This window comes from Magallana gigas, chromosome 1 (assembly GCF_963853765.1).
Source record: "Magallana gigas chromosome 1, xbMagGiga1.1, whole genome shotgun sequence".
NCBI classification, from domain to species: Eukaryota; Metazoa; Mollusca; class Bivalvia; order Ostreida; family Ostreidae; genus Magallana; species Magallana gigas.
In genome coordinates this window covers 44,146,153-44,163,893 of record NC_088853.1, presented here as the reverse complement: position 1 = coordinate 44,163,893, position 17,741 = coordinate 44,146,153, and the positions used below count along the sequence as shown (strand labels likewise).

At 32.8% G+C, this 17,741-nt stretch overlaps 1 protein-coding gene across 1 annotated transcript; it reads left to right on the top strand.

Annotated features, from left to right (window-relative positions):
* Positions 1 to 3,449: 3,449 nt before the first annotated feature.
* Positions 3,450 to 14,765, top strand: LOC136273832 (uncharacterized). The gene is made up of 5 exons (XM_066079442.1): positions 3,450 to 3,583; positions 13,511 to 13,601; positions 13,873 to 13,927; positions 14,307 to 14,382; positions 14,528 to 14,765. The coding sequence occupies exons 1-5, from the start codon at positions 3,465 to 3,467 to the stop codon at positions 14,592 to 14,594; spliced, it is 408 nt and encodes a 135-aa protein (XP_065935514.1). The 5' UTR covers positions 3,450 to 3,464; the 3' UTR covers positions 14,595 to 14,765.
* The last annotated feature ends 2,976 nt before the right edge of the window (positions 14,766 to 17,741 follow it).

Sequence of the window (17,741 nt, the reverse complement as noted above, 5' to 3'; positions counted from 1 at the left end):
AATTATCAAAGCCAATGACGCAGTCTTACAAATACGGATTTGTTTAAATCCACGATTTCTGTTCTTCACAGTCAGACCGTACAAATTCGGGTTAATCTAAATTAAACTTCGTTAATTTAATGTATCTGTGTTTTTATTGAATTAAACAGTTATATCTATCGTTACACATGCACATGGATAACCTTTTGCCACGAGGAGAGTGTTAAAAACGTTTTACAATGCATAAGCCTGCGTCGGAACCGGGTGGGGGTGGGGTGGGGTGACTTTTTTTGCAAAGTTATACAAAACCGTAACCAAAACCCCCTTTTTTGAATTTTTTTAAAATATATTTTTTTTATAAAGATTTCTGATAAGTCTAGCCCCCCCCCCCCCCCCCCCACTTTGAATTTGCTTCCGACGCTACTGCAATGTATATTCCAAGCATGATCAAGTTCTCAATCATGTGACTGGTTTGTCCAATGGTGTACGTCTCTTTTCCTCTTTCGGACTTGCAAACAGTGCATGCATGCTTACTATCTTGATGAGACAGTTCCGCGGTATAATTTTAAACGAATAACTCAGAAAACTGACTTATCATAATTTAAACACCGGAAGCTACAGTATATAAATCAAAAATTAATTTCAAGAAAAGAATGCCATTGCCCAAGATACATGCCCATCAGGTTGCCAAATTGTCTAAAGACTCGATCACCGTAAAAACCGCCAAAAAAAGACCAGAATCAAATCTAGATAATACCAAGGCAGTATATTAAAACAACAGACAACAGGTATTACAATGTCAACCTTATTTTCTATACCCTGCAGGCCCATTTGAACAATCGAACATTCACCCAAGGACCCATCAAATCACGCCATGACATAGAGGGTAGAAAAAACTGTAACTTATAATCGTTTAAATGAAGACATAGACAATACTCAGTGTAGAACGATGAGAAAAAAAACCCCTTTATTTTCTCGGAAATCGGAAAGTTGATAGCTGATGTTTATTTAAAAAACATACAATAAAACCCCCCAAAAAACCGTGCTCAATACACAGGAATATGTCAGTCAAAATCGAACACGCCTATAGAATCTACTCAAAGTTTCAAAATATATTTCTAAAATTAAATTGATATCTCATATATACTAAGACAACTAATTTTGAAGTCATTGTAACAAGATCTTGAACTTTTGGGTAGTTTGTGTCAAACAGCAATGTGACGTAGGCCTGTCTATTTCATTGCGGGCAACCCAGCCGTGGCTCTGTAAAATCAACAACAATATTTGTCTGACTCTTAAGCTAAACCTTGCAATCCGTGTACAATTCGCTTGAAACAATTTTTAACTTGTTTTTGATGCGTGAAATTGACGTGGAGTTACATCCTTTTTAGTTAAAATGGCTCTCTATTTCTACCCGTTTTACCTTGCAAACAGCGACTTTAAGGAGGTTTGAGGACAAGGCTTATTGTTTCACGGTCATTTAACGTTGTGCAATTTATTTCATGAAGACTTTATGTTTAGAGGGTGTGTGTTAGCAATCTATCTATCTATCTATCTATCTATCTATCTATCTATCTATCTATCTATCTATCTATCTATCTATCTATCTATCTATCTCTCTCTCTCTCTCTCTCTCTCTCTCTCTCTCTCTCTCTCTCTATCTATCTATCTATCTATCTATCTGTGTTACTACCAGTGGTGAGCAAGACTCTTGGAAGGATACTGATAGACAGAACAACCGATGGTATAGATGATAAACTAAGAAAAGAACAGGCAGGTTTTAGGTCAGGCCGAGGGACAACAGAACAAATAGTCATCCTACGTAACATCATTGAACAAGTGAATGAATGACAAGCTACTTTTTACTTTATATCAACTTTATTGACTTCGAAAAAGCATTCGACTAAGTACACAGAAAAAGTTTATGGAACATCCTGAAAAGCTATTGAATACCACCAAGCAATTTTATGACGAATTCAATTGTGTTTTGATAGATGGACGTGAAAGATCGGATTGGTTTGAAATAAAGACTGGAGTCAAGCAGGACTGTAACATGTCTGGATTTCTGTTCCATGTTGCACTAGACTTGGTAATTAGAAAGACAGTATAAGATGGAGAAAGAGACTTCAGATGAAACTTCACATCAAAGCTTGATGACTTGGATTTTGCTGATGACATTGCGTTACCAAGCAAAAACCCAGAAAAATAAGAGCAAACTGCTAAAAAAAATTAGGGTAAATGATAATTGCCAACAAATGAAGGTACGGAACATAGAATTAGAAGATGTTAATAGATTTGTATACCTTGGGGCAATTTTTTCACAACAAGGAGAAGGCGTGGAATAATAGAGAGGTAAGCGTTTCAAAAACAACGCTTATAATCAGAAGATATGGATCTCCAACAACATCATCAAGAAAACAAAAATAAGATTAATATATAAAACACTAGTCACATCAGTTCTAATGTATGGATGTGAAACGTGAAAGATGAACAAAAGGAATGAAAAAAGAATATATGTATTTCATAATAACAGCCTTAGACGAAATTTCAAGATGCAATGGCAGGACCAAATAACGACACAAGAAATATTACGGCTATCGAACATGAGACCGACCACTGAGCCAAGAAATAAAATGCAGAAGATGGAAATTTTTAGGCCAAAAAAGACAACAATAACGAGTGATTGCAACATAGCCCTTTCCTGGACACATGAAGGCAGAAGAAAGAGAGGAAGACGCAAAACAACACGGAGAAGAACAGACGAGACAGAGAGAGAGGAAAGTGGACGGAGATCCTGGACTGCCAACAGATATGGAGATCCTGGACTGAGGCGAGGGTTGCGGCTGCTGACAGAGATGGATGGAGACCTTCTAGCTGTTGATCCTTATGTGCCACAAGGCACGAAGCGGATTGGTACATGTATTCTGCAAAAGCTGTTCACATGAACAGTTTTGTCATGTAAGTTTTTAACCTAATCTCGATTATTATAGATCATCAAAGGTAGGTAAGCTTTCCCTTTGGATCAAGATATTGTTATATGATAGTAGGCTATATATTTATGTGATGATCCATGTATGACAGCGTGGCCTGAACCGACTCTTTGGATCAAGATATTGTTATGATAATATTTATATTTATACAATATGTTTTCTTTATTTTAAGAAGGTTGGATGAACCACAAATTACCCATCAGATCTTTCCTAAAATTTGAGATATGATATTTTTAGCCATTAACTGTCATTAAGTTTAGAAAAATTCCATAAAAATATTTAAGCTCTAAAATTTGAATATCTTCATATTAAGAGTTCTTCTTCTCAAGAAGATTAACACAGTCTAAAAATGACCACAACCATCAAGTCCTCTTAACGCATTTTGTAAATTTGACAGATTAAAGTGTAATGTTTACATAATATAAGTATAGTTTTTAAACATTAAAGTGGATTTTAGACGTATACTGAACTGAACTGAACTTTATTTACTTTACAATGATTGATAAACAAGTTCTACAACTTATATTAATATCTCTCGTTGGCACGGATGTTAGCGCGAGGGGTCATTGGTGTGGGAAGAAGCTGGAGTCCCCGGAGAGAACCCACGTGTCCATGTACGTATACCATTAAAGAAACATCTATTAATTAAACAACATTCAACCCCTATCCTTTTCACCCTATATCAGGGGCTGTTTTTTTTTTTTACAAGAGAATATAATTATTTGCATTATTTGCACATTGATACGTTTTGAATGGAAGTGCAACATAAGTTTCTTTCTTTAAAAAATCCCAAATAAAGAAAACATAAATTGGAAACACGTTTTCGTACGTTAGGAATTTCTATGGCGATTCATAAATAAATAATCCAATTATCTTTATCGAAAAAAAAAATACATTTGATATATAACATGTTTTTTTAATTTAGCTCTTGAACGGAAAATGGTTGACAGTTATTGTCTTTTTTCATCTAAATTCATACAAAGAAGAAATCGGAATTTTTTTTGGGGAATTCGTTTTTCCTCAAATTGAAAATAATGCCCGAATTTTTTTTTATATAATTACATAGAATGCTTAAATAGTTAGCCAATCAAACCAACTTTAATTAGTCAAAGTTTATCATATAAATCATGCGTGTTTACTTAAACATCATAAATGTTTTATCCAATACATTTCATTTAAAAAAAAAATGTATTTGTGTATTTCAACTTCATCAAAAAGAGTGAATTCAATCTTTTAACTGCAGTAAGACGTTGCGTTTGGTATAAGTAATAAACGACTAGAAGAAAAGTACAATTCACTATTACTCAGTTTGGATATTATTAATTGCATTACCTTTAAAATATTCGTTTATGAATATTGTATAATAACGTATTGTAGATGGTAAACTACGTATTTATCAATTTTATTTGAAAACCATGCCTCCAGTATTATTAAAGATGAAATTAGTTTAGAAAACTTTGGTTTATGTCTGTTTATGTTTGTTTCAAGTAATGCCTGGTATACAGGTGGAGCGCTTATTTTGTGCACTCAGGCACTGTAAGACGTATTACTGATTTTTGAAGTGATTGATAATTACGTTAATGAGCGTCCATACGCATTTAGATAATTTCCAAATACTAAAAAAACCCCATAAACTGTATTAATTGAAGCACACGTAAAATGAAAATTTCCAATTCCAAAACATCAACTAAAAAGATTTCAAAAAACCTGAAAATTTTCAATCTACCTGAACGACTTTTGATGTACTGTCATTAAGGTCTTCCGTTTCCAACGGAAGACCTTATAGTGATTGTAATGTTTCTTTTTAAGGTCTTCCGTTTCCAACGGAAGACCTTATAGTGATTGTTAGGTTTTTTCTTTCTTTCTTATTAAGGTCTTCCGTTTCCAACGGAAGACCTTATAGTGATTGTAATGTTTCTTATTATTATTATTTTTTTTTTTTTCCCTTTTTTTGTCCACAAGATTTCTCAGAGATGGCGGGATGGATTTTCTTGAAATTTTCAGGACTAATAGAAAATGATAATATCTCTAGGCGTTTTTTTCATTTTTTCAAAATTCACTTCCTGTCGTCCGTTTCCTGTCCCGCGTTGAAAAAGCTTGTATCAACGAGATCTCAAAAACAATAAAGACTTGAACCTCCAAACTTTGAGGGATGATAGACCTTTAGTTGTAGATGTGTTTAAACTATTTTGTTTTGTTCGTCGTAACTTCCGGTCGTCACCGGAAGCACTTCAAAAATAACTATTTTTTCGCATAAAATTCATTTTCGATGAAATAAATATATCAGTATAAATCTATGCATAGGTTATCTATGCGATGTTAACTCAACAAAAAAATTCTACTTCCGGTGAGATATCTCAAATATCTCAGGTAGCTTTTTTGAAACACATTTTGTACAAACGAGATCTCAGAAACTATTAGTGATCAAAGCACAAAACTTTCATGGATGATAGACATTTGATTGAAGATGTGTTTAACCGGTTTCGTTTTGTCTTCCGTCACTTCCGGTCCACACAGGAAGAGTTCAAACAAATCGAGCTGTTTATCAGTTTAACTTATTTCCATTGATATTTGTAGTGTGCTGGATGAGAAATGAAGTACAAAGGGCAAGTTTACAAGATATATTAAATACAATTTAGATTGAGCACTTCCGTTTGTCCGTTTCCTGTCCCGCGTTGAAAAAGCTTGTATCAACGAGATCTCAAAAACGGTAAAGACTTGAACATCCAAACTTAGTGGGATGATAGACCCATAGCTGTAGATGTGTTCACACTATTTTGTTTTGTTCGTCGTAACTTCCGGTCGTCACCGGAAGCACTTCAAAAATAACTACTTTTTCGCATAAGATTCTTTTTCCATAAAATAAATATATAAGTATAAATCTATGCATAAATTGTCTATGCGATGTTAACTCAACAAAAAAATTCTACTTCCGGTGAGATATCTCAAATATCTTAGGTAGCTTTTTTGAAACACATTTTGTACAAACGAGATCTCAGAAACTATAAGCGATCAAAGCACAAAACTTTCATGGATGATAGACATTTGATTGAAGATGTGTTTAACCGGTTTCGTTTTGTCTTCCGTCACTTCCGGTCCACACAGGAAGAGTTCAAACAAATCGAGCTGTTTATCAGTTTAACTGTTTTCCTTTGATATTTGTAGTGAAGTCGATGAACAATTAAGTAGAAAGGGCAAGTGCAAAAAAAAATTTTTATTACAATTTACATTGAGCACTTCCGTTTGTCCGTTTCCTGTCCCGAGACAAAAAACCTTGATTCCTGGAGATCTCAAAAACGGTAACGACTTGAATGATCAAACTATGTGGGATGATAGACCTATGTATGTACATGTGTATACACTATTTTGTTTTGTTCGGCTTAGCTTCCGGTCGTCACTGGAAGCACTTCAAAAATTTGTTTTATTCATTTTACATAAAATGAAAATATCAGTATACAATCTTACATATGTCATCTATATAATTTTAAATTGGCAAATAAATTTTACTTCCGGTGATATATCTCAAATATCTCTATGTAGCTTTTCTTTTTACAAATTTGATGTCCGCAATATTTTCGTCATTGTAAGTGATTGAAACACGAATCTTTCATAGATTGTTTGATAGAATTTTGATTGGGGATGTGTTTAACGGGTTTAATTTTGTCAACTGTCACTTCCGGTTCTTACCGGAAGGGTTCAAAAAAATCCTGTTTTTAACAAGTTTAGCTGACTTTCTTGGAATTTCATCTAGCCTGATAAATAGTGATGTACATTAAGCAAATGTACGAGAAATACCAGCTTTTGTTTTTATTAATCACTTTCGTTCGTCCGTTTCGGTCCCGAGACAAAAAATATTGTTTCAAAGAGATCTTAGATTTGGCAGAGTCGTGAACAACCAAACTTTGAGGAAGGATTGACTTATGATTGTACAAATGGTTAACATTTTTGTTTAGATCGGCGTTACTTCTGGTCGTCACAGAAAGTACTTAAAAAATTGATTTCTTTTTCATTCTCGTTGTTTTACATGTAAGTAACGTCTGGATATATCATTCACAATAATTATCATATCAACTTTTTTTTTGCATGTAAGAGAAGCAATGTCTTACAGTTAAATTGATACATGTATATCAGAACGGAAGACCTTTTTGTTGCTTTTGCAACAAGTGTCTAGTTATTATTATTTTTTTCCCCTTTTTCTCTCGTGAATTTCTCAGAGATGTCTTGATGGATTTTTATAAAATTTTCAGGAATGACAGAAAATAAAAAGATCTAGAGAATCTTAATTAAAAATGTTCTAAATTCACTTCCGGTCGTCCGTTTCCCGTCCCGCGACAAAAAGCTTGTCACCTCGAGTTCTAAAAAACATTAAAGACTTAAACATTCAAACTTTGTGGGATGATAGACCTATAGCTGTAGATGTGTTTAAACACTTTTGTTTTGTTCGTCATAACTTCCGGTCGTCACCGGAAGCACTTAAAAATATTTTTTTTTACGCATCAAATTTTTTGTCAATAGAATAAATAAATAAGAATAAATCTATACATAGGAAATCTCTGTGATGTAATATCAACAAAAAAAAAATACTTCCGGTGAGATATCTCAATTATCTCAGGTAGCTTTTTTAAAACACATTTTGTACCCACGAGATCTCAGAACCTATAAGCGATCAAGACACGAAACTTTCATGGATGATAGACATTTGATTGAAGATGTGTTTAACCGGTTTCATTTTGTCTTCCGTCACTTCCGGTCCATACCGGAAGAGTTAAAAAAAATCGAGCTGTTTATCAGTTTAACTGTTTTCCTTTGATATATTTTAGTTAGATAAATGAAAAATAATGTACAAAAGGCAAGTATACATGAAATATTGAATACAATTTACATTGAACACTTCCGTTTGCCCGTTTCCTGTCCAGAGACCAAAAACCTGATTTCGACGAGATCTCAAAAACAGTAACGACTTGAACAACCAAACTTTGTGGGATGATAGACCTATGTATGTACATCTGTTAACACTATTTTGTTTTATCCGGCGTAACTTCCGGTCGTCACAGGAAGTACACTCAATTTTGATTTTTTAAAAATATTTTGGTTATTTAGCATTGAAGTAACATTTAAGCTATAGAAATACAAAAAGTCATCTACACATGGTAAAATAAATCTACTTCCGGTGAGACATCTCAAATATCTCAGGTAGCCTTCTTTTTTTAAAACAAAGTACCCACACGATCTCAAAAACTGTGATAGATCAAGACTTATATAGATAATGGACATTGATTGAACATGTGTTTAACGGGTTTCATTGGGTCCTACGTCACTTCCGGTTAATACTTGAAGCGTTCAAAAGCAATAGAACTTTTTTAAAAACTTTTAACTTTTAAAAAAAGCATTTTACTCAATATGATGAACAATAACGTACGTAGGTAAATGAACTAACATATCTACTTTCCGTTTTTTAAATCACTTCCGTTTCTTCTTTTCCGGTCCCTAGATAACAACCTTTTTTTTCAACGAGATATTATAACTAACGAAAACTTGAACATCCAAACTTTGAGGAAAGACAAAATGTACATGTATCCATTTTCTGTTTACAAGATAACTGGATTTTTTGTGCAGATTAATACATGAGGAACGGTAGACCTTTTTGTTGCTATAGCAACAAGAGTCTAGTTATTATTATTATTTTTTTCCCCTTTTTGTCTTATGAATTTCTCAGAGATGTCTTGATGAATTATTCTAAAATTTTCAGGAATGACTGGAAATATAAACATCTAGAGGTTTTTTGTAAACGATTTTCTAAACTCACTTCCGTTCGTCCGTTTCCTGTCCCGGGACAAAAAGCTTGTCACCTCGAGATGTCGGAAACGATAAAGACTTGAACATCCAAACTTTGAGGGATGATAGACCTATAGTTGTAGATGTGTTTAAACATTTTTGTTTTGTTCGGCGTAACTTCCGGTCGTCACCGGAAGCTCTTCAAAATTTTTTGTTTTTACGTATTTAATTTATTTTCCATAGAATAAAGATATGAGTATAGATCCTTACAAATGTCATCTATACAATGTTAAATAAACAAAAAAATTCTACTTCCGGTGAGATATCTCGATTATCTCAGGAAGCTTTTTTAAAACATATTTTGTACCCGCAAGTTCTCAGGTACTGTACGTGATCAAGACACGAAACTTTCACTAATCATAGACATTTGATTGAAGATGTGTTTAAACAGTTTCATTTTGTCTTCCGTCACTTCCGGTCAACAGCGGAAGAGTTCAAACAAATCAAACTCTTTATCCGTTAAACTGTTTTTATTTGATAGTTTTAGCTACTTCGATGAATAATTATGTAAAATAGGAAAGTAACAAGATATGAAAAAATTAAATTTAATTTAGCACTTCCGTTTGTCCGTTTCCTGTCCCGAGACAAAAAACCTTATATCGACGAGATCTCAAAAACGGTAACGACTTCAACAACCAAACTTTGTAGGATTATAGACCTGTGTATGGACACGTGTTAACACTATTTTGTTTCATCCGGCGTAACTTCCGGTCGTCACAGGAAAAAGACACAATTTTGATATTTTTAAAAATATTTTGGTTATTTAGCATTGAAGTAACATTTTAGCTATAGAAATACAAAAAGTCATCTACACCTGGTAAAAAAAAGTTCTACTTCCGGTGAGACATCTCATATATCTCAGATAGCCTTCTTTTTTAAAAACATAGTATGAATAAGATCTCAGAAACTGTGATAGATCAAGACACAAAACTTATATATACTATTTGATAGAAGATGTGTTTTATTTTGTCGACCCTCACTTCCGGTCCACACAGGAAGAGTTCAAACAAATCAAGTTTTTTAAAAGTTTAACTAGATTTCTCAGATTTTTGTCACTGTAAGCTAATAAGACACGAAACTTTCATGATTGATAGAAATTTGATTGGGGATGTGTTTAACGGGTTTAATTTTGTCAAATGTCACTTCCGGTTCTTACCGGAAGGCTTCAAACAAATCATGTTTTTAACAAGTTAAACTAACTTTCTTGGATGTGTCATCTAGCCTGACAAACAGTGATGTACGCTGAGCAAATGTATGACAAATACCAGCTTTTGTTTTTATTACCACTTCCGTTTGTCCGTTTCCGGTCCCGAGACAAAAATAATTGTTCCAAAGAGCTCTTAGATTTGGCAGACAGGTGAACAACCAAACTTTGAGTTAAGATCAACTTATGATTGTACAAATGGTTAACATTTTTGTTTAGTTCGGCGTTACTTCCGGTCGTCACAGAAAGTACTTCAGAAATTGATTTCTTTTTCATTCTCGTTGTTTTACATGTTAGTAACGTCCGTATATATCATTCACAATAATTATCATATCCACTTTTTTCTCTGTTAGAGAAGCAATGTCTTACAGTTAAATTGATACATGTATATCAAAACGGAAGACCTTTTTGTTGCTTTTGCAACAAGAGTCTAGTTATTAAGGTCTTCCGTTTCAAACGGAAGACCTTATAGTGATTGTTAGGTTTTTTCTTTCTTTCTTATTATTATTATTTTTTCCCCCTTTTTCTCTCGTGAATTTCTCAGAGATGTCTTGATGGATTTTTATAAAATTTTCAGGAATGACAGAAAATAAAAAGATCTAGAGAATTTTAATTTAAAAAGTTCTGAATTCATTTCCGGTCGTCCGTTTCCTGTCCCGCGACAAAAAGCTTGTCACCTCGAGATCTAAAAAACAGTAAAGACTTAAACATTCAAACGTTGTGGGATGATAGACCTATAGCTGTAGATGTGTTTAAACACTTTTGTTTTGTTCGTCATAACTTCCGGTCGTCACCGGAAGCACTTCAAAAATAATTATTTTTACGCATCAAATTTTTTGTCAATAGAATAAATATATAAGAATAAATCTATACATAGGAAATCTCTGCGATGTAATATCAACAAACATTTTTTACTTCCGGTGAGATATCTCAATTATCTCAGGTAGCTTTTTTAAACAACATTTTGTACCCGCGAGATCTCAGAAACTATTAGCGATCAAGACACGAAACTTTCATGGATGATATACATTTGATTGAAGATGTGTTTAACCGGTTTCATTTTGTCTTCCGTAACTTCCGGTCCATACCGGAAGAGTTAAAAAAATCGAGCTGTTTATCAGTTTAACTGTTATCCTTTTATATATTTTAGTTAGATAAATGAAAAATAATGTACAAAAGGCAAGTTTACAAGAAATATTGAATACAATTTACATTGAACACTTCCGTTTGCCCGTTTCCTGCCAAGAGACCAAAAACCTTATTTCGACGAGATCTCAAAAACAGTAACGACTTGAACAACCAAACTTTGTGGGATGATAGACCTATGTATGTACATGTGTTAACACTATTTTGTTTTATCCGGCGTAACTTCCGGTCGTCACAAGAAGTACACCAAATTTTGATATTTTTAAAAATATTTTGGTTATTTAGCATTGAAGTAACATTTTAGCTACAGAAATACAAAAAGTCATCTACACATGGTAAAAAAAAGATCTACTTCCGGTGAGACATCTCAAATATATCAGGTAGCCTTCTTTTTTAAAAACAAAGTACCCACAAGAAACTGTGATAGATCAAGACTTATATAGATATTGGACATTGATTGAACATGTGTTTAACGGGTTTCATTGGGTCCTACGTCACTTCCGGTTAATACTTGAAATGTTCAAAAGCAATAGAACTTTTTTTAAAACTTTTAACTTTTTTAAAAACATTTTACTCAATGTGATGAACAGTAACGTACGTAGGTAAATGAACTAACATATTTACTTTCCGTTTTTTAAATCACTTCCGTTTTTTCGTTTCCGGACCCTAGATTTTTTCAACGAGATATTATAACTAACGAAAACTTGAACATCCAAACTTTGAGGAAAGACAAAATGTACATGTATCTATTTTCTGTTTACAAGATAACTGGATTTTTTGTGCAGATTAATACACGAGGAACGGAAGACCTTTTTGTTGCTATAGCAACAAGAGTCTAGTTATTATTATTACTATTATTCTTATTTTTTTCCCCGATTTTCTCAGAGATGACTGGATGTATTTCCTTGAAATTTTCAGGAGTAATAGGAAATGAGAAACGCTAGGGACGTTTTTTTCATTTTTTCAAAAATCATTTCCGGTCGTCCGTTTCCTGTCCCGCAACGAAAAAGCTTGTCACCTCGAGATCTCAAGAATGGTAAAGACTTGAACAACCAAACTTTGTACGATAATAGACCTGTGTATGTAGATGTGTTTAAACACTTTTGTTTTATTCGTCGTTACTTCCGGTTGTCACCGGAAGCACTTCAAAAATAGTCAGTTCATGTAATAAATTCATTTTCCACAAATTTAATATATAAGTATAAATCTACACATAAGTTATCTATGCAATTTTAAATCAACAAAAAATTTCTACTTCCGGTGAGATATCTCAATCATCTCAGGAAGCTTCTTTAAAACACATTTTGTACCCGCGAGATCTCAGAAACTATAAGTGATCAAGACACAAATCTTTCGTGGATGATAGACATTTGATTGAAGATGTGTTTAACCGGTTTCATTTTGTCTTCCGTCACTTCCGGTCCACACCGGAAAAGTTCAAACAAATCGAGCTGTTTATCAGTTTAACTGTTTTTCTTTGATATGTTTAGTTAGATAAATGAAAAATAATGTACAAAAGGCAAGTATACAAGAAATGTTAAATACAATTTACATTGAACACTTCCGTTTGGCCGTTTCCTGTCCCGAGACAAAAAACCTGATTTCGACGAGATCTCAAAAACGGTAACAACTTGAACAACCAAACTTTGTGGGAAGATAGACCAATGTATGTGCATGTGTTAACACTATTTTGTTAAATCCGGCGTAACTTCCGGTCGTCACAGGAAGTACACCCAATTTTGATTTTTTAGAAATAATTTGGTGTTTTAGCATTGAAGTAACATTTTAGCTATAGAAATACAAAATGGTCATCTACACATGTTAAAAAATAGTTCTACTTCCGGTGAGACATCTCAAATATCTCAGGTACCCTTTTTTTAAAACAAAGTATGAATAAGATCTCAGAAACTGTGTTAGATCAAGACACAAAACTTCTATAGATAATGGACATTGATTTAATTTGTGTATTACGGGTTTCATTTGGTCCTACGTCACTTCCGGTTATTACTAGAAACGTTCAAGCAATAAAACTTTTTTTTTTATTTTAATTTTTTTTAAACATTTTACTCAATGTGATGAACGGTAACGTACCGTAGGTAAATGTACTAATATTTATACTTTCCATTTTTTAAATCACTTTCGTTTGTTCGTTTCCTGTCCCGAGACAAAAACTTTTTTTCAACGAGATATCATAACTAACAAAAACTTGAACATCCAAACTTTGAGGAAAGACCAAATGTATATAGTACAGCCATTTTCTGTTTACAAATGGATTTTTTGTGCAGAATAATTCATGAGGAACGGAAGACCTTTTTGTTGCTATTGCAACAAGTGTCTAGTTTTTTTTATATTTAAGGCATGGTTTTATGCTTGTACAAATTATTTCTGTGAAGACTTTCAAGATGTTCAAGGCGTATTTGTTTGCAATTGCTTTCATAACTATACAGGTATCTATCTATCTATCGATCTATCGATCTATCTATCTATATCTAGTTTTGTAGGTATATGTATGTATGTATATTTAATTAAAGATCTCCTTTAAAATAAATTAATGATTTTTATTTCACAGTACAGTAACATCTGAAAATGATATCTGTGATAATATTGAAAAAAAAAAAGATGCGTGCACACAGAAAATTATTTCCGAAAAGAACAACCACAGATAAGTTTTTTGTGTTTGGAGACAAATAATAAAACTTTATTAACTATACTATACAGGTTACAACGACGTTGGTACAAGGAGGGCCCAACTATCCACTGAACCTGCCAGAACGTAAGTGCATAAATCAACACATTTCAGTAAGTTAAGAAAACGAGGTTATAAATAAAATGATTAAGAATTGAAACATTTACATCAATTTAGTTAATTTGAATACAGGTTTAAACTTTATTTAAGTACTTACATTGATAGATGCTACGTATATAACAGGTGACACTTAATGATTTCGAGTCTCCTACATGTATCTTTTTTTTTTAAAATACCGGACCAGATGACGACAAAACTTTTAAGTACCTTAAATGATTTTTGTCTTACATGACATGGGAAAATCTGTGGAACTATATATAGTAAAAATATATTTGTTGCAAGCATGGTCTAACGGGAAATAAAACTTGTGATGAAATTAAATAATTTATTTAATATTTCATTTCAGATTGCGAAAATACGTTTTGCATTGCACCTGCTTGTCATGTTGAAAGATGTACACGAAAACCGTGGGCCCGATGCAGGTAATAATATGCACTATTTTATTTAGAGACTCTCTCTCTCTCTCTCTCTCTCTCTGTCTCTCTCTCTCTCTCTCTCTTTCATCATGAGATATATGCTACATGATTTAAACTCACTGTAATAAATACAATATTTTTTTTTTCACAGAGGATTTTGCAACGACTGCGTCGCTCGATTCTATATTGGCTTCCGACACATGACACCAGAATGTTAATATAACAATTAAACAATCAACACCTTTGATTAAAAAAGGAGCACTTTGAATTTAATTAGACGCATAAAATCTTCCTTTCCACTTGATCTATTGTTGCTCGTTTCAAACAACATCTTTGCCTGGAACTTTTTTGTAACGCATCTGAAGTTAAAATAAAATTGCATGAATTTTGTTGTGATTTTTTTTTTCATATGACGCTGACTGTGATGGCAATACCCATCAATTTTGGAATGTATAGTTCAATACATTTCACCAATGACTATATGTATCTTGATATTTAATCGGGAAATTGCTCGAAAAGTATAAAAGATAAGTAATATGGATCGAATTATGTTTTGAATCAAATCGATCATAAAGCCCTTAGGGATTTGTTAGATTTGATGACGCCAACCGTATATGATCATCATATAATACTCAAAGAATGGTTCCTTATTCCTTGAATATAATTATTTGTACAGAGAAGGCCAATTCCATTGTGACTATGACAAGACTGCGTTTTATTGTAGTTTCTTATATACCGGTATCTGTAAATGATGTTCTGTGCAGATTATACAAAATATCACAAAACTTAAAATCTCAATTTGGACCAAAAAGCTGGCCGGAATGAACACAGATCTTGAATACAATGTCTTTTTACACATATAAACTTATGTAAATATCAAAATAAAACTCATTTGAACAAAATAAAAAGAACAAAGTTCTGATTACAATTTTAAGGGTTGTAGTAATAATAATTTCATAAACGTTTATTGAATGAATAAACTTATAATTTCAAGTTTTCGACAGGACTTAAACACACTATCGTTCTCACTTTTTACATGCTAGATATTACAAAAAAATCTTTATACATGCTGCAATCGACAGTGGGTGCATGTGAAAGGATAAGGTGGTCGCCCGCTTGGACACGCGGGTTTTTCCAAGTACCTAGGCTTCCTCTCCCATCAATTACTCCTCCTGAAAACATTTTTGCCGACAAGAGATATTGATATACGGTACGTTCTGAAACTTGTTTATCAATCGCTGCAAAATAAAACAGAAATTAGTTTAGCTGTAAATATAAAAATAAAATTGTACCAGAGATATAAATTTATTCCCCTCAAAATGATTAATTTATTTCTAGTATTGAAGGAGAACAACATCTTACAGATATTTTGCTGTTGTCTCATCCTTAAACAAATTCTGCGAAAGCTATTCAGTTTGAAACTCTTTGTGAAAAAAAAACAACAAAAAAAACAAAAAAACAAAACAAAAAACAAACAAACAAAAAAAACCGACGGAATATAGTGACCTATTTTATCCGTTGGTGTGCCGCATAAAGAGATAATTGGCCGACCAGGTGACATTTTTCGGAGGTTTCATTGTCCTTTTTAACCTGCACTAAGCACTTGTTTGTTTATTCTATTTATTTTAGGGCAAATACAGACAACCACATTTTAAACTGACATTTTTATTTGTGCCTAAAAACCGATTGTTTTCATTGTCTTAAGTTTTGTTTTAATGCATCCCAAAAACTTTCAAATTGGATTTGATGCTCTGATGTAGAGCTTCTAAATCAGGTTTTTCTATCTGTTTCATTTTGTTAAAAAAGGAATGTTAAATACATTTAATGAAAATCATGAAATTAATGATTAATAGGATGTATATCTATTAATTTTTTTTCTAGAAATTTATCTTAGCTAATCTAAGGCTGTAGAGATAGATTTTGCTTATTCAATTTAAAATTTAAGGAATTAGTATATATAGGAAGAACATGAATCGAATATCATGCTGTTGATATTGCTCTGTAGTCACTGCGTGAATATAGATTATTTTGTGACATAGCTTTTTATTCCTTTGCACACACATGAAACTGTTTAATTACTGAACAAAAGAAACTGCAAGCTCATATTTCTACCTGTTAATTTTTTCTGTTCATTATTTTCTAAAGAATGAATCCCTACAGGTAACGTTGCATACTCTTATTGAATTAACATGGATTCTGTTGATAGGGCAAATATGAATTTAAAAAGGGGGAATTTTGAAGCATCATTCTAGTGTAGCATTATTTTAACCGATTAACAGTGGGTATTCTTGATTAGTCTTGATCATACAATATATCCGGTTATTTTATCGTCGATGTGTCATTGTTTCTACTACTACTGAAAAACGAATATAATCAACCTATTTTTGCGAAATTTGCATTAATTTTTTACATACACGTCTGTATTTTATTGATGTCATTCTCTTATTTTACTGCATTAATTAGATACATCTTTTTATTTATACTTCATCTTTTTATTTATACTTTAATTTGAAAACTACATGTTGTAAAAGTTTACTCGACATTCATCTGAAATTCATCGGAATGGAGGGCATGCTTTGAGTACGAGTTATTATAATACTATTAAATTGGAATTTTAAGCAGAAAACTAAATTTTACCTATTCGAATTATTTTAGATTGCAGCTCCCAAGAATGCGAGCCTCAAGTTTGTACGACGGTAGACGAATGTGTAACGAATACCCCGCTGCAACCTGCAAGTAAATATAAATATAGGCCTTGTTTTGCCTCGAAAAATACAAATCAACACTAGGTCGGTTAAAGAAAAGAGATAAAATCTTTTATTTTTTTTTTTTTTACAGAGGATATTGCAACAACTGCATCGCGAGCTTTCATGTTACCCCATTATGTGGAAACAGCCCAGAAGAGCTGCTAAGCTCAAACTTTTGAGCTTTTCCGACAATCAAGTTACAAAAGTACAACAGGATGTTGAAATAAATTTAAATGACCTTATCGTTTGTACTTTATTAAACCATTTTAACAAGACAAGATAGGATGTAACTATCTATGTCGTGTATCAAAACAAGTTAAAAACGACGCTGGTTTCAGGTAAAATATACACAAATTGCATAGTCTTGCCTAAAAAGCCAAATAAATCTTCTTGATTTCAAAGAGCCTGAGTGACCAGGAATGAAATAGACAGGCCTTATGTCACATTGTTGTTTGACACAACAACCCAAATTCCAAGCTCTTGTTGAAATGGTTTTAGTTATATATTTGTCAGATGGTTTTGATGTTTTTTTTAAAAAATATATAGGAAAATAAAAAAAAGATTCTTTTAAGTTGAATGGAACGCGTCAACTTTCCCTATCAACCTGAACAACTTTAA